Raw genomic sequence first — 18,994 nt, 5'->3', positions numbered from 1 at the left:
ATGGCAGTGTGTTTGGTTTGGTTTTTGGTATATGCTGAAGATAGATGGGGGAAACCCATGTGATTTAAACTTGGGCTTTTTGCCAAGTTGTGGGGAAAGCAAGTTTTTTGTTTACCTTGCATCCCTTCCCCTGCAAAGCCTGGGCATATGTTTAAGAGGAGAAGGAAGAGATCTCAGTTGATTTGGGTAGTCGTAGTCTGAGTGTGTCTGGGGTTGTCTATGGTCTCCAACAAGGATTTGGACAGAATGTCTTTTTTTTTTCTGAGATAATAAATGAATGGGTAAGTGGAATAAAATATAAAATACAGCAATTGGAGTTTTCATATCTGGGACCTTTTGTTTTGTGTGTGGTTTGGATGAAAGTTCCATGCAACAGTTTGTACACATTTGTTTCTGTAAGATTGGTTACAATTTTGTTAGTGTATCAGTACTTTTCCCACTTCCTCTCTCGGTTCCCTCTTTCCTTCCTTCTTCCCTATCCCCTTTTCCCTTTGGAGCTGTGTTTTTGGGCAAAAGCTGCCTTTTTGGTATGGTTGATTATTCTGATGCATACACTTCTCATGAATGTTATTGTTTCACTTTATAGGCCTGTGTGTTGTTTGTCTGCAAGACGATCCCAGGGGTGAATTCAGCTTCAGGTTTGAAGGGTATCTAAGAGTCTTGGGGATTCTATCAGTCTCTATCAGAACAGTAAGAAGTCTTGTTGATGAACAATGAAGTCTTATTTATTATTTTAATTCTTGTCCTACATATATCTCCCCTTCTGTCTGGGGCTAGATCAGAGTGGTACAGATTAGAGAGGTTGAGGGTGGTAGCCAGGCACCCTGTCGTTTTCCTGGTCTCAGGGGAGTGAAGCCTGTGGTTCCTGTGGTCCATCGGTCCTCTGGACTAGTTTTCTTGAGTCTGATTTTCTTCAGTGTTCTTCCCCCTGGGTGGGAGAGTTGAGTGTTTGCATCTTAGATGACCCTTCGCTAGCTTTTAAGACCCCAGGCACTGTTCAGTATCTGGCATCATTTAACAGCTGCCTATGAGAGGTGTGAATTCATTAGATAAGTAACTATTTGTCTGGCACTCAAGCCAGTGTTATCACCTGTGTGATTAAATTGCAAAAACAAATTGTGGGTGTCACCTATCAGACAATCCCAATTATGTTTGAGTACTTTTATTTAGATTCTTTGACAGCACAAGTCTGTACTATATTTTAGTATCTGTGTTTTTTGTTGGGGGAAAGGTGCTTTACTGACAGTTAATATATTTTAGTCAACTGAATGGATTTGACATATATCCTCCTGAACCAAAATTTAGAAGAACAAATAGTATCTATTTACTATTTTGTATTATCTCTTTGTTCTAATCTGTTATAATTATTCATTCACTCTTTCAGTAGAAATCATGAGTTTAGTTTGAATTAGGGCCTCTTCATGAACACCCGTTTTACATAATAGGATTATGTCTCCCAGAGATTAGAGACCTCAACAGTCTGTTTAAGAATTCTCTTTGTTATTTTAGACTGGATTTATTTATTCCACAGTCACTCATTTAGAAACTACCATTGTTAAACTTAGTGCTTGGAATTATGGAGATGAAAAAATGTGGTTCCTCACCTGAAAGAGTTCAGTCTTTTCGGGAATATTTCAGGGAATTTGGAAAAACCAGGTAAATTATTAATTGAAGTCACATTCATCCTCTTAAACTTCTTTAAGATATTTTTTAACTTCTTTAAAATATTAATAAATTATATTTATTTGAGTGTTGTACACACCGTACTTTTTAATTGTTTCATGGTCTCGTGACAGACCATGATCCCAAAGTCAGTGTATGGCTCATGTTCACTGGGGATACTCTCAAGGACATTGGTTGAGTATCTTAAATGGGCAATCATATAGACTGAATCATGTAAAATGAAAAGATCCATACATAGCCATCAACACAAGATGATTGTGTATCTAACTTAAAACAGCAGAACATAAGACACACACATTCCACTGTTTCTACACGTACAGTCTCGCAGTGTTGATTACATTTTTTTTGAGTTGTGCAACCCTGCGCACCTTCATCTGAGCGGGTCCTCTCATTAACGTCACCTCACTGTCCCTAAGTTGCCCTCATCAATTTGATCTCATAGATTTTAAAAGCATATTGCTTAAGGCAAACATTTCTACTAGTTAAACTAAACTATTGTTCAATTTTAAGATTTCAGGGGTATTTTTGGTTTAAGGCTTAAAGGTTATTTCACAGCAGTAGTTTCAGAGGTCCATGCAGCCTCCAATGGCTCCAGAAAGTGTGGAGAATTTAAAGTTCTGTTCTTTATCCCCCACCCCCACTTTTTTTAAAAAATCAAGGTTCTTTAATGGAATCTTTGATAGAATAGTTCCGTGATGGGTGCAGGGGGCACTTAGCCAGTTCTTCTGGACTCATGATAAAGTGGGCAGTTATTCATTGAGGCAACTAGTGAATTGCCTTACATTCCATTTTCTGTTGCTGATTCTCCTTCCTCTCTTGCTCCAGGTGAATAGAAGCCAATTGTTGTGTCCTAGATGGCTGCTTACTAGCTCTTAAGGCCCCAGACACTATGCAAGGAGCTAGGAGTTGAATCAGAAGCACTAAACACATTATTAAGCCAATGAACTGAGATGCCCGATGAAACCATGGCCCTAAACTTCCAAATCGAGGAGCCAACTCACACGAGGCATTTGTTTGTACGTAAGACATCTCAGCAGCTTTTACTATTTTCTTTTGGTCATCGTTGTCAAGTCAAATTTTTACCAGTGTGCATACTGACAGCAATTACATTGATTAGCTGTGTAAGCCATACACTTAATACCCTCGATCAAAGCAATTTTTCATCACTATTTGCACCTCTTTTCCCCTTCCTATGCTTTAATTTTTTTTATATATATATATGTGAGGTCATATAATCATTTGCCCTTTTTTGGGTGGTTTATTTTGCTCCGTGTAATGTCTTTAAGCTCCATGGATACCGCAGGGTGTATCAAGACTTCATTTCTCCTATTGGCTGAGTAAATAATCTATTCTACATATGTACCACAGTTTGCTTATCTATTGTTGAGCAGTTTGGTTCTTTCCACCTTTTGCTTATTGTGAATAGTGACTGCAGTAAATACTGGTGTGCAGCTCTTTGAGTCTCTGCTTTAGGTCTTTGAGATATAACTTTAAGAGTGGAATTGCTGGGTTATATGGTAGTTTAGTTTTTTGTGTAACTACACGTTCACACTGACATTTTTGCATGTATGCTAGCAATGGACAGAATTTTAATTTCCAAACATCTTCACCAGTATTTGTTTTTTTTTGTTTTAATCTTAGTCATCCTAACTATTGCCATTGAGTCAGTTGTGACTTGTAGCATTCATAAATAATCTTAGATTTACAAGACTATGAATTTTTATAATGAGCAGACAGCCTCATCTTTCTTCATGGACTTGCTGGTAGATTTGAATGGCTGACCTTGTGGTTAGCAGCACACCACCTGACCCATAGCACCATCATGACTCCTAGTGAGAGTGAGACGGTATCTCATTGTGGATTTGATTTGCTTCTCTCTGATGGCTGCATTGTACTCATTTTTTAGCAAGACCACAATTGCTCCTTTACACATTGGGCTGCTAACTGCAAGGTCAGCAGTTTGAAACCACCAAAGCCGCTCCTTAGTAGAACAGGGCTCTCCTGTAAAGAATTACAGTGTTGGAAACTCACAGAGGCAGTTCTGCTCCATCACTATGAGTCTGCACCAACTCAATGGCAGTGAGTTTGGTTTGAAGGAAACCCTCCCAGAATCCTCTGCTTTAAGACATTCTGTATTTGGAGTCCCTTCTTTTATTTATTTATTTGTTTTTCCAGCGCCCGCCCCTCCCCACCCTCCTTCCCCTCCCCTCGGAGTCCCCTCTTCTGATGTGCTAATCTCTTAGATATTTCTCCTTCACTTCTTTTAGCTGTCTACTGGGAGGCCTTCCAGCTGCCTACTATATGTTCCATAAGCATCTCAGGCTTACCAAATAAGAAACAACTCATCCTTCCCCTCCACCCCATCTATTTTCCTGCCATCCTTGCTAATGGCTGTTTTTCTAGTCAGAGACCTAGGAGCTCACCTTTGCTGCTACTTCTCACTAAACAGGGACTAAATTTGTAGATTTTCTTTTTTCAGATTTTTCTTAACATCTTGTTCATCTTTCCTTTCACAGTATCTTTTCACCTTAAGTCAGACCATCACCCTTCACCTGCATTATTGTAATAGTTTCTGGCTCTCTCCACTTCCCTATATTATATATCTCCAATTCTTCATCTCATTGCTTTGGGAACAAATCCTCTAATGCCAGTTCAATCATGCCACTCCATGGACCAGCATTCTTCCCATTCATTAGGCAAACAATAAATCCAAATTCTTTGTTGTAGCATACAAATTATTTAGAATTTGGCTCTTCTTGTTTTAACTTTATATTTGTATGCCAACCATACTGAATTGCTACTGTGCCTTGAACATAGTAAGCTATGATATTCCTTGGTACATTTTTGCTCCCACTGCTTTACCTTCAAGAATTATTATTATCTGTCATATGCTGAGTACATATTGTGTCCACTCTTCTAAGCTAAATGTTTATCTGTATTTTCTCAAGTAAACCTTATAATGACCATATAAGAAAGGCAATGTTATTTTCAACTTACAGAGGAAGAAAAAAAACCGAGGAGATTTTATGAATATAAAATCAAAATCATATAGCTAGTAATGATGGAGCCAGGATTTGAACCCCATTCTCCTGGAATTTACAGCCTGTATTTAAAACCACTACTCTACAAGGCCGCTGTTACTGTTGTGTGTGTCTCTTCCCCATCCTATAGGTACCTTCTTGTCCCATCTTGATTTCCTCATTATTTCCTTAGTGGGAATTGACCATTCCTTCTTCTGTGTTTTGTATATATATCACTGTAACATATGACATTTCATTACATTTATTTACCTGTCTGTCTGCTCTTAGTGAGTAGGGACCAGGTCTTTATTTTTGCATTCCCAATATATCGTTGAATGCCTGTATAGTAAGCACTTAATCCTTACTGAATGGATGCATGTGTAGTGTTTAACATGTTCTAGTTACCTTTTAGCCTAAAGCAAGTATAATAAACTTTGTATCAATTTTGGGAGTAAGACTATAAGATGATTAGAGCCTTGGATAAACTGTCCTTAATAGGAATACTGTAGTAATAATATTAATAGTAAATAACAATGAGTATTTGCTGAACAATGCACATGTTAAGCACTGTTCTACAGTTTTTAGTGGTATTATTTCACTTATTCATGATAAGCCCTGTAAGATAGCTACTGCCATCCTTATTTTATAGCTTATGTAAAAGAGTAAGAGAGGTAAAACAAGTTAGTTAAGGTCACAGTGGTGGGCTGGTTCTTAAGAATCCTTTTGCTTAGTCACTGTGCTCCTCCCCTTATTGGTTATAATTAGAGGTTTATGGGTGTTTGAGGCTCTTCTTATTATTATTTCTTTGGAGTTTTCAGTGTTTTAACTTCTACTTAGGATAATAAACAGAAGTCAAGACTTCTAACTTTAATCCTACTTATTATGATGATAGGAAAAGTATACAGTAATTTTTCTCCTTTCAACATTAAGATTTTCTTGGTCTCAGTTGCCAGGTACTCATTCTTTGTGATATTTCTAAGGAGTATTTGAGCAATCTTCTTTCAAGTCTGTGGTGGCATAAGTGTTTTGTATTTTGCTTTTGTTATTGTATATGTGCTACCTAGCAATGATGTTGCCAGAAGTTACTAAATCATGATTTGTCTGATCCATAAGAACTCTGGCAAAGAGGCGTGAATGGACTGTTGCATTTAATTTTATTTTTAAAAATATGTTTTGTTTTCTCTGACAATACTATTATTGTGAAACTGCCATCTTAGAAGAGCAAAAGTAATCCTGTTTATTTCATTGGCTAGTATCTGTTGTAGTTATACTACACTATATAGAAGATTCACTTAGTTGGGTGTCGTGACAAGGGAATGATCTTTGGAATCTTTAACACATGACTTCAGATCTCCACATGGCCATGTGACCCAAGACAAGTCACTTTTCTGAGTTCCAGTTGCTTAAAATGAAGATCTACTTCATTGAGTAATTAAGATGGTCGAATGGAATAATATAAAGGGACTTTAACATTTTAAAAAAATCATTTTATTGGGAGTTCATACAACTCTTATCACAATCCATACATACATCCGTTGTGTCAAGCACATTTGCACATTTGTTGCCCTCATTCTCAAAACATTTGCTTTCTATTTGAGCCCTTGATAGCTCATTTCCCTCCTCACTCCCCGCTCACCCCTCCGTCACGAGCCCTTGATAATTTATAATTTATTATCCTTTTGGCATATATTACACTGTCCGATGTCTGCCTTCACCCACTTTTCTGTTGCCCAGGATTTTAACATTTTTGTGGAAACATTGAATTAAAAGGTAATGAAAAAAACCTCCACAAACTTTAAAGCTCTATGTATGTCCTAATTAAGATTCTATAATTTAGCTCTAGGTTCTTATGTCCGTTGCAATGGCTACACAGAAACTCACAGACAAAAGTCATGATTAAAAGGTTTACTAAAGAAGTTAACGAGTTGTGTCAGAGAAATGCTCAGGATGGTTGTTTACCAAGTCCTCCTACAAAGTTTCAGGTCCACTAATAAACACCCAAAGTGCATATCATTGTGTAAGCCTCAACTGAGAGGCGTTCAGCTCAAAGCCTTGTGGGTCAGCAAACCCAGCTCCCTGAATTAAGTGCCCAGAGGCACTCTACTCTGCAAGGGGGCCTCCTGAACAAAAACTCTTAACTTGCTTGCTCTGTGGGTTGGGAAGCCCATCACTCTTCTATACTTTGGCTCCTAGTTCTGCTGCTGCTCGTTTGATGGGATAGCTATTCTCAACCCAAGAAACTCACTGCACAGGTATCTCTGGTACAAAGAACAGACTCCACTCCTACCTCTTGCTGGTCATGAGATCCCACCTCCTGCTTCTCAGAGGGCAAAGTTTATGTACAGCTGGGTGCCACTTCAGGGAATCATTCACAATTATAAGTGAATCCTATCAGTATCCTCCCTGACCTTCTTCCCAGATGCATTCAGGGAAAGATCATATGGTGTGAGTTAGAGACTTTGTTGGAAGAGCCACACTAAATAAATCACTGTACCTGCACCCCCTTGTTTATGAAAAATGCTGATACATATAAGGCATTTAATTGTATTTATTATAGGGCTGCTGTAAGACAAAAATCAATGGCTTAAAACAACAGAAATGTATTTTCTCAAAATTCTAGACACTAAAAGTCTAAATTCAGAGAGTTGGCAGGATCTTGCTCTCTTGAAGACTGGAGTATGCCCTTCAGCTTCTGGTAGACCCTTCTTGGTTTGTGACAGCCTAACTCCAGTCTCTACCCCTGTCTTTACATGGCACTGTGCACACAGCCATCTTCTCTCTGTGTCAGTTGTTACATGGCTTTTGCCATGTGTGTCTCTTCTCTTTTAGTGAGGGCATCGTTCATAGTGGATTAGAGCCAACTCTACTCTCGTATGACCTCACATTAACTAATTGTATCTGCAAAGATGCTATTTCTAATTAAAATCACATTCACAGGTATAAGGTCTGGATGTCGATAATTGATTTTATAGTTTAGAAATGAATTTTCACAGTTGAGCAAAATGGAGTTAATTTTTTTCAGCTTCAACTTAGAATTCCCACTGCCATGGAGTCGATTGCGACTCAAAGGAATCCTGTAGGAGCGAGTAGAACTGCCCCCTTTGGGTTTCTGAGCTTGTAAATCTTTAAGGGAGCAGAAAGCTTTGCCACCTTTCTCCTGTGGAATGGTGGAGGCTTCGAACCATGACCTTTTTGGTCAGCTGCTTAATTAGGCAACCTGCCAGCCACCAGTACCCCTTAATTTTAGAATTAGGAAAAGCAACATGGTTCTCTTTTGCTGTGTGAAACTAATTAATTTCAGAAATTCCAAGATACTATGTTTTTGTGAGAAGAGGAAACTATGAGTCTGATATTGGGAATACAATTTTCTTTTAGAAAGAAATTTGGAAAACTTACGTTAATGAATACAACCTCTTCTAGTATTTTAAGATGTTGATAATATTGAGCCTTTTGTGTCATTAAAAATTCACTCCTAAAGTTTTCATTATTCTGAATTTGCAACTGTATGTTACTTTCTCCTTTTAAGAGAACTTTGGGGGCATCTTTGTAGTGGACACTCCTACTGAAACATTGGATTATTGTTTTTTAAAAATTAATTTTATAATGAACACAGCCTAGGGTTGTACAATCATCTATTTCTTTGATTCTGTTGAGAGTATGCCCAGCATACATTAAATGTTTCTGCATGTACAGTTTAGTGACATTGAGTTGTTAACCTATTCTCACTTTGCTCTTGAGTTGTCCCTCACGTATTAATGTAAATTCAGTGCCACCTAGGAGTTTGTCTAATCTTCCACATACAGACACACCTACGAGCTATTGCAAGTTTGGTTCTAAGACCACCATAAGAAAGTATTGCAATAAAGCAAGTCACATCAGTTTGTTGATTTCCCCAGTGCGTGTGAAAGTTATGTTTACATTAAACTTTTTTGTAATGTGAGAATAACCAAATAATGACACAAAGACAAGAAGTGAGCACATGCTATTGGGAAAACTGGTTCTGATAGGTTTGACCCAAATGTTTAACTCTGTAAAAAATACAGTAAACATAATTAAAATGCAATAAAATGAAGCATAGGAATATGAGGTATGCCTGTACATAGATCTTAAAAGAGCACAGTGCTCAAGGCAGATATTCTTTATTAGTTAAACTGAACAATTGTTTAATTTTAAGAGGACTTACGGGGATATTTTTGGTTTAAGATTTAAAATTTAACTCTAGACAATAGTTTGGGGAATTCATCCAATCTCATGGTTTCAGGAAGTCTGGGTTCTATGACAGTTTAAAATTCTGTTCTTCCCTCTTTTGATTGGGATTCTCCTATAGACTCTTTGATCAAGCTGTACTGGGAGCCAGTGCCATCCAGTTCACTTAGTCTTGTGGCAGAAGAGGCAGTTATTCAAGGAGGCAACTAGCCATGCATTCCATTTCCTCCTCTTATCCCCAACTCCCCTTCTTCCTCTGTTGCTCCAAGTAAATGGAGACTAGTTGTGTCTTGGATGGCCCTCCGCAAACGTGGAAGGCTTGGGCACTACTGAAGGAACTGGGAAGTAGAGCACTGAACACTTTATTTGGCCAATTAACTGGTATGTTCCATGAAATCATGGCCTGAAACCTCCAAACCAAGGAAGCAAGTTCCATGAGGTGTTTGGTTGTACACAAGCAGCCTCAGCAGCCACTTTTTTTTTTGGTCACATAATTGTCAATTCAACTTTACAGGTGTACAGTGTATTGACAGCAATTAGTTGACTGTGCAACCCTACCTACTCTTTTTTTAATCATTTTATTAGGGGCTCATACAACTCATCACACTACATACATACATACATCGATTGTGTAAAGCACATTTGTACATTCATTGCCCTCATCATTCTCAAAACATTTTCTCTCCACTTAAGCCCCAGGCATCAGCTCCTCATTTTCCCTTCCCTCCCCACTCCCCCTCCCTCATAAGCCCTTGATAATTTATAAATTATTATTTTGTCATATCTTGCCCTGTCCGATGTCTCCCTTCACCTACATTTCTGTTGTCTGTCCCCCAGGGAGGAGGTCACATATAGTTCCTTGTAACTACCTACTCTTAATCAATGTGATTTTCTCATCACTATAGTCTGAAAATCAGTTGTAATGCTGCACTTTTTACAAAAAGAAATTGTTCATCTTGTTTTATTAATTAGCTCTAAAAAAGGCTTTCTGCTACTTAGATTAGTAATCAATAGCAAGCCATCTGCATTCCAAAAATTGGCCTAAGTACCAATTCTGATTCGAGGGCTAGCTTTAGTGGAAACATGCTGGTCTACCCAAATACTCAAGCTAAATACTCAAAACAAACAAACAAATCAAGCTGACTACCCTTGTATTGATTCTAACTTATCCTGTAGAACAGAGTAGAACTGCCCTTGTAAGTTTCCAAAACTGTACATCTTTATGGGAACAGAAAGCCTCATCTTTCTCTTGCTGAAACGCTGGTGGTTGCAAACTGCTGACTTTGCTGATAGCAGTCCAACATGTAACACACTATACCACCATGGTTGCTATAAGCTAAATAAGAAAGAAAAATAGAACTAGTAAAAAATTTTTTTGCTGTAGGTTTATTTAAAATGTATATATAATATTGTTATTTACCTTCTCATCATCACATCTGAATTCTTTAAGTGTGCTTCCATTCTATTTTTGAAGAAGGTTGGTAAGGAGAAACAGTGTTAGTAAGGATTTAATTGCCCTTTGAGATTTTGCCTAACTCCAGTAGGAATACTTAGGCGTGACGACTATCCTAAAAGGCTACCTGAAACAAAATTTGTGCCTGTTAGTGCGTGATAATGTGTTAATATTTTTTAAATAAAATTTTTATAATGCCTATTAAAAGGTGTTTCATACCAAACATTTTCTCTTTGACTGAGGTTTGAGAACTTTGGTGGTGGTTTTAATTTGCTCTGGGGTGGTGTAACCACATGGCTGCCGTTATGTACTGCCTAATTAATTCTGATTCCAACTCAGAAGCTTATAAACAAAAGTATGTGTGCTTCTAGAGAATCTACCAACTAAATATATAATTATACTTTATGGTACAATGCTCTTTTTTAATAACTTGTTTTCTTTAGTTAGCTGCCACTTTTTCTAGAAATACAGCTTTAGAAAAGGTGACAGCTAATAAATATACATGTGAGATTTTATTATAAAACTTAGAACATTAGTGTCATTGAAGGCTTTAACTTACGGCACTGTTTACTTACCCAGCTGCTTTGCCAAATCATTTTGACTCTTACTAATGTGTGTCAAAGTAGAATTCTGAAGGGTAGGGAGAAGGTGGAGAGATAAGGGAAAGAAAAGGGAACCGATTGCAATGATCAACACATAACCACCACCAACCCCCTCCAGGAAGACGACCCTTAATGTCCACTTAGCATGATGGATATGTTTTCACATACTAGAACCAGATTCCTATGCCAGTCAGCACAGTCTTGTAATTGGCCCTTGCGATTACATTGAACATTATAATGGCACACTGGGCTTGGATATAATAGCCATCTCTTTTTTCTTGGTGGTAGTAAGTCCCTCTGATCTCTCTCTGCTGTTTAATTTCTTGTATTTCAAGAGATTGACTTAAAATATAACCTAATCCTGTAGCTTACTTAGTGTTTTCTTGGAAACCAACAGGGGCATTTCTACTCTGTCCTTATAGGAACACTATGAGTCGGACTTGACTCAGTGGCAGTGAATTTGCTTTTTGAGTTACTAACATAACAGCCATGCATTCTGCCTCATATCATGTAAATTAGGATAATAACTCATAGGATAATTACATCACAAAATGGAGGATAATTAAATATACTGAGAATCATGGCTTAGACAAATTGACACATATTTTGGAGGATACACAATTCAATCCGTGACAGGTGTATTTTAAAACATTCTCTTACAAGATAAGAAAAGAACAAATGAGGACCAACAAGTAAGCAGAGATAGAGGAAGGGAGAAGTTAAACTATATAAAGACTGCCCAGGACCAGAAACTCGGAAGGATAGACCTTCCTCTAGAGGCGACACAGATTGAACGCCTTCCCTTAGAGCCAGCACCTTGAATTTGAACTAATAACCTCTTAAACTTTGAGAAAAAAATTTCCGTTTGTGCAAGCCATCTATTTTTGTTATTTCTGTTGTAGCAACACTAGGTGACTAAGTTAATCTCCAAGCCCATTTAAAAACATTTTATTCCCTTCTTTCGCCAACCTCTACCCTCATGTCAGACTACCTCGACGTTTTGTTCATCTTTCATAATCTAACTCAAGTGCTACTTCATGTGCAAATTTTTTAGGACTTACTGGTGTGGTGGAAGTGATCCTCCTAAAATGTTGTTATTTTGACCCATATAGTGATACTATAGGACAAAGTAGAACTGCATCACGGAGTTTACTAAACTGTAACCTTCGTGGGAGCACATCACTAGGACTTTTTTCTTCTGTGAGGCCTGGTGGTGTAGTGGGTTCTGAGTTGAGCTACTAACTGAAGGTCAGCGGTTTGAAACCACCAACTGCTTCATGGGAGAAATGTGAGGCTATATGGTCCTGAAAAGATTTATAACCTCAGAAATCTACAAGGACAGTTCTGTGCCCTATAGAGTCAATGTGAGTAGAAATCAACTTGCTAGCAGTGAGTTTGGTTTTTGAGAACACTGATAGTTTTGAACTGCTGGCCTCCGGTTAGCTGCCATGGACTTGTTGTATCCCCATAGTTGTACTATTTATTCTTCTTTGGGACCTTTAAAAATAGTTGGTGGAGTCTTTGTCTTCTTTCTTCTACATTTTTGTATTTTCCCGATGTTGGGTATGTAACAGGTCCTCAGTAAACATGGAGAGATGAATGGGAAGGAATTGGAAACCCTCAATTTGTATCCTAACAGTTATTACATATCATTAGTCAAAATCTATTTGTCTTGATAGTGTGAATCATACCACAGTAGATAAGTGTTTTCTCAAAAATACATATAAGTACAACTTTAATAAAAAAAAATTCCAGAATTGTCCCACTGGAGTGACAATTTCATCTATTCTCCCAAATGGCAGAGATGTATGTCTGCAAATGCCTAAGTAAAATCTTGGGCTTGCAATATGTTCTTTTTTGTACAAGCAATTAGTTACCTCTCAAGGCCATTTGAGAATCATTTGTCTGTTGGCATGGATCTGAAATGGCATCTTTGTCTGTAATCGCATGTTAAATTGTGTTGCAGCCCAGGGTTATTAGTTCTCAAGTTAAAGATTTGTAATATAAACTATAGTACATCACTATATGATAAAATAGCCCCAAGTCATCTCAACTATACTCTGGTTACTCTGACAATATGGCCTAGCTTTGAAACTTGACTTTGCCATTTATTAGCTGTGTGACCTTGGAGAAGTACTTTTCCCTCCCTGTTTTTTTATCTGTATATGAATATGTTAACTTCTCAGGCTAGATATATTTGTATGTTTTAGAGATATTTAGCTCTATAAATAAGTACACATGAGTATACAGTAGTACTCCATATATTCACATTTACATACACATATATAATACTTCTAATATATTTTATGGGTCAGTCTGTTTTGAATCTTACGATTTTCACATAATTTTATGAATACTTTCTCATGTCATTAAATGTACTTTAATGATACTTTCTTAAATGACTGCTTAGAAGTCTTATGTGAATGTACAAAATATTTTAACCAGTTCCCTATTTTAGTTTTTTCCTCATTTTTGGAATTTCAATATTAAAATGAACATCTTTGCACAATAATTTTTGCCTTGCTTTCAGATATATACATATATTTGTGGTAGTTTGAGTGAAAGTTTACAGAGCAAATTAGTTTTCGATTTAGCAATTTATACATTTTTTTTCCCCAAAACATTGGTTGCAACCTCTCAATATTTCAACAAGTTTTACAGAATACCTATTGTGTAACAGGTATTCTTTAACCAAGAGATAAAGCAGTGAACAAACAGGCATGGCTCCTAACCTTATGGAGCTTTCTTGTTTATAGGACTCTAGATATTTGGCTGTGTTTTAAATCTGTTATATTTATGGGTCAGGGTTGAATAAATTGCTTAGCGGCAAATGAAAAACAGTTCCTTAACCTATTTATGCTGTGAAGTCTTTTAACTAGTTGATTCTGTATACATTTTTCTAAGAAATATGTTCATGTACTCATTTCATTTTAAAAAATTGTTTTTCAGGCTCTGTGCTAGGCACAGAGGATACAATGCACCCAGGAAATTTTAGCCTAGTGTCTGGATTACAGGTTAGTCATGTCTGAAGACAAGCAGATAGGTACTGAGGTACTCTCTCAAAGTCCCTTCCCAAAGTCCCATATTTCTATAACAGTTTATTTGGTTATATTAAGGTTTTTAATTAAAAGTCATATCACCTTAAATTGCAGTTTTTCTAATCATACTGATATGTTTCATGGGTATTGCATCTTTTATTCATAAACAGGTTGAATCATTTATTTTGGACCAAGAAGATCTGGATAACCCAGTGCTTAAGACAACATCAGAGATATTCTTATCAAGTACTGCAGAAGGAGCAGACTTACGCACTGTGGATCCAGAGACACAGGCACGGCTAGAGGCATTGCTAGAAGCAGCAGGTACCTCATTTTTTGTTTGCTCCTTTTAGTCTCTTAGAAGTATCTAGATGTCTATATAAAATTATACAAGAATACCCAGATGATTTATATTTGAAAACTGTACATTTTATTATGTATATTTTTATTCCTCCTAGAGGAAGTAATGCATATTTCGTGTTACAAAGATTCTTGTTTGACTGTTTTCAATGAGGGATTTCTTGCGCAGCATTTTTTAAAAATTCATTTTATTGGGGGCTCATATAACTCTTATCACAATCCATACATACATCCATTGTGTCAAGTACATTTGTTGCCATCATTCTCAAAACATTTGCTTTCTACTTGAACCCTTGGTATCAGCTCCTCATTTTTCCCCTCCCCCCTCCCTCGTGAGTCCTTGATAATTTATAAATTATTATTATTTTGTCATGTCTTACACTGTCCGACGTCTCCCTTCACCCACTGTTTTGTTGTCCATCCGTCCCTTTTCTACCCCGCCTTCCCTCCACCCTCCTGGTATCGCCACTCTTAACACTGGTCTTGAAGGATTGATCTGTCCTGGATTCTCTGTGTTTCTAGTTCCTATATGTACCAGTGTACATCTTCTGGTCTAGCCAGATTTGCAAGGTAGAATTGGGATCATGAAAGTGGGGGGTGGCGGGGGAAGCATTTAGGAACTAGAGGAAAGTTGTATGTTTCATTGTTGCTACACTGCACCTGACTGGCTCCTCTCCTCCCCACAACCCTTCTGTAAGGGGATGTCCATTTGCCCACAGATGGGCTTTGGGTCCCCACTCTGACTGGCCCTCATTCTCAATGATATGATTTTTTGTTCTTTGATGCCTGATACCTTATCCCTTTGACACCTCGTGATCACACAGGCTGGTGTGCTTGCGCAGCACTTTTTTTTTTTCAGTTATAGATTATCATTTAGTTATCAAGGAAAACTTAGTGATTATCAATTATATTATAAAATAAGAGTACTATTGAGAATTCTAACTCATGGTGAACCCTGTATGTGTTACAGTCTTAACTGTCATGGCTGGCTTTTAAAAAATAAATCACTAGGCTTGTCTTTTGAGGTACCTCTGGGTGATCTTGAGCTCTCAACTGTTTTCTGTTATCATCTGAGTGGATTAACTATTTGCACCTCCTAGAGATTCCAGTTGCTATTTGTAAGCCATTTAAATATGAAGGTGGTTGTGAAATTTGACTAAAATATGAAGGGGCTTCAAAAAGTTCATTGAAAAAAGGAATGAAATGTAATGGATTTTTTAAGAACTCCCTTGCCTATCATGCTCTGTCAACTTCTTGTCCTAAGAAGCAGAGATAAAACTGTTTGTCAGTTTGTTGTACTGTGTGGGTTGTCTGTTACCATGATGCTGGAAGCTATGCATCTGGTATTTCAAATACCAGCAGGGTCACCCAAAGTCAACTGGATTCAGCAGAGTTTCCAGACTAAGAACAGAATGATGAAGGAATAGGTTATCCACTTTTAAAGAATTGGACACTGACTTAAGAATAGCAATTGAACATTCTGTCAGGCACTGAGAAACTCATGAATAGCAGTGGGACACTGTTAGATATACTGCCAGAAGACAAGCCCCTGGGATATGAAGACATTGAAACTGCCTGAGGAAAAACTGCCTTCTCAAAGTCGTGGGCCCTAGTGGTGTGGATGGAGTAAAGTTTGGGGGACCTTCATTTTCTAATGGGCACAACTCAAAATGAGAAGAAATAACCTCCAAATAGCTACTGGAACTTGGAATGTACAAAGTATGAATCTAGGAAATTTTGAAGTGATCAAAAATGAAATGGATCTTATAAAGATCAATATCCTATCCATTGGTGATCTGAAATGGACTGATATTGGCCGTTTTGAATCAGAAAGTCCTGTGGTTTACTATGCCAGGAATGACAAAATTATGAGAAATGGCGGTGCATTCATTGTCCAAAAGGACATTCAAGATCTGTCTTGAAGTACAATGCTGCCTGGTATAGGGTACTATCTAATACGCATACAAGGAAATCCAGTCAGTAAAACTACAATTCAGATTTACCCACCAACCATTAAAGGTCGTGATGAAGAAACTGAATTCTGCCAACTTCAGTCTGAAATTAATAAAAAATGCAATCAAGATGCATTGGTAATTATTGGTAATTAGAGTGCAAAAGTTGGAAATAAAGAGGAAGGAATAGAAGTTGGAGAATATGGCCTTGGTGATAGAAACTTAGCTGGAGAGTGCATGATTAATTTCACAAGACTAATGATTTGTTCATAGCAAGTACTTTTTTCAACAACACAGTGACTGTACATGTGAACTTCTCCAGATTGAATACACAAAGATCATACCGACTGCGTCTCTGAGAAAAAAATAGAGAAGTTCAATGTCATCAACCAAAATAAGGCCAAGGGCTGACTGTGGAACAGACCATCAATTGCTCATAAGTAAGTTCAAATTGAAGTTGAAGAAAATGAAAACAAATCCACGAGAGCCAGAATAAGACCTTGAATATATTCCACCTGAATTTTGAGAACGTCTCATGAATAGATGTGATTAATTGAACACTAATGACAGAAGACCAGATGAGCAGTGGGACAACATCAAGAACATAATACAACAACAACAAAACAACAGCAACAACAAAATACAACAACAGCGAAAGAACATAATACATGAAGACAGTAAAAGGTCATTGAAAAGACAGGAGAGAAAAGATCAAAGTGGATGTGAGAAAAGAATGGAACTTGCTATTAAATGTACAGTAGCTAAAGCAAATGGATCAAATGGTAAGGTAAAAGAGGTGAACGAAAAATTCAAAGCGCAGCTCAAGACAAAGTAGTATAATAAAATGTGCAAAGACCTGGAGTTCAAAAGCCAAAAGGTAACACACTCATCTATTATCGCCCAAGCTGAAAAGAACTGAAGAAAAACAATCGAGACTCAAGTTGCAATATTAAAAGAGCAAAATATTGAATGATGTAGGAAGTATCAAAAGAAGGTAGAAAGAAAAAAATGAAAGAATACACAGAGTCACTGTATGAGGGGGTGCCCCCCCCAAACAAACGAGGCTCTTTTTTTTTTTTTATGTGAAGGGGATACTGCATTTGGAGTTCGTTCCACCAACTTTCTATTTAGAGGTTCTGAAAAGATAGCGTAACGGTGTGTGACTAAAAAGGCCTGATTTGTGACAGATGGGGGACTGGTTTTGCCACCACGACAATGTACCTGCTCACACAGCCATCTCAGGGAGCCATTTTTTGGGCACAAACCAGTATGCCGCTCTTGCCCCAAGCACCTTAATCATTTGACCTCACTCCATGCGATTTCTTTTTGTTTCTGTGAATGAAGAGGTACATGAAAGGACAGTGATTTGACCATGTAGAAGAGGTGAAGAAAAAAATGAGGGAGGTGCTGTCAGCCATTCAAACAGATGAGTTTAAAGTATGTTTCCAAGAATGGAATCACAGATTTGACAAACATATTAAGTGTAATGGAGAGTACTTTGAAGGTAATAAGGTTGTTTTAAAAAAAAATTTAAATACATAGCTTTGAAAAAAAATCCTTTATTTTTTTTCTGGTCTTCATATCAAAAAGAACTAACTGATATTCAGCCATTTCAAGAGATAGCTTGTGATCAAGGACCAATTGTACTAAAGGAAGAAGTCTCAACTGCACTGAAGGCATTAGCCTAAAACAAGGCTCCAGGAATTGATGGAGTACCAATGGAAATGATTCAACAAGCTGATGTAGCTCCAGAAGCACTCACTTCTCTGTCAAGAAATTTGGAAGACAGTTGTCTGGCCAACCAACTTGTAGAGATTCAAATTTGTAACCATTCCAAAGAAAGGTGATCCAATAGGATGTCCAAATTGTAGAACAATATCGTTAATAGCACGTTCAAGAAAAATGCTGAAGGTCATTTAACGATGATTGCAGCAATACATTGACAAGGAGCTGCCAGAAATTCAGTCTGGGTATTGAAGAGGACAAGTAACAAAGGATATCATTGCTGAAGTCAGATGGACCTTGGCTGAAATCAGAGAGTACCATAAAGATGTTTACTTGTGTCTTGTTGACTATACAAAGGCATTTAACTGTGTGTATCATAACTAACTATGGATAGCATTGAGAAGAATGGAAACTGCAGAATGCTTCATTGTGCTCATGTGGAATTTGTACATCGATCAAGAGACAGTTGTGTCAGCAGAACATGAGAATACTGCATGTTTACAACCAAGAAAAGGTGTCAGTGTTGTATCCTCTCACCATATTTGTTCAATCTGTATGCTAAGCAAATAATCAGAGAAGCTGGACTCTGAAGAAGAATGTGGCATCAGGATTGAGGAGGGCTTATTAACAACCTGCCATATGCAGATGACACAACCTTGCTTATTGAAAGTGAGGGGGTATCAAAGGATTTGATGATGAAGCCTTCAATATGGTTTGCAACTCAATGTAAAGAAAACCAAAATCCTCACATCTGCACCAATAGGTAATATGATAAATGGAGAAAAGATTGAGATTTTCAAGGACTTGACCTTGCTTGAATTCACAACCAGTGCTCATGGAAGCAGCAGTCAAGAAATCAAATGGTGCAGTGCACCATTAAAGTTTTGACGAGCAAGGATGTCACTTGCTAAGTGTTCCTGACCCAAGCCATGATGTTTTCTTCTTTTTTTTTTTT

The 18,994-nt window shown here is 37.5% G+C and overlaps 1 protein-coding gene across 1 annotated transcript in view; it reads left to right on the top strand.

The window, feature by feature from the left end:
• Positions 1-18,994, top strand: part of LOC101651106 (ankyrin repeat and KH domain-containing protein 1) — a 132,734-nt gene that overhangs the window by 14,941 nt on the left and 98,799 nt on the right. The window contains exon 2 of the mRNA XM_045284743.1: positions 14,173-14,326. Coding sequence (XP_045140678.1) covers positions 14,173-14,326 — 154 coding nt within the window. The remainder of the gene's footprint in view (positions 1-14,172; positions 14,327-18,994) is intronic.

Source organism: Echinops telfairi, unplaced genomic scaffold, assembly GCF_000313985.2.
Source record: "Echinops telfairi isolate 266 unplaced genomic scaffold, ASM31398v2 ScPeMD7_7469;HRSCAF=8507_0, whole genome shotgun sequence".
NCBI lineage: Eukaryota > Metazoa > Chordata > Mammalia > Afrosoricida > Tenrecidae > Echinops > Echinops telfairi.
This window is presented reverse-complemented; position numbering and strand designations above follow the sequence as displayed.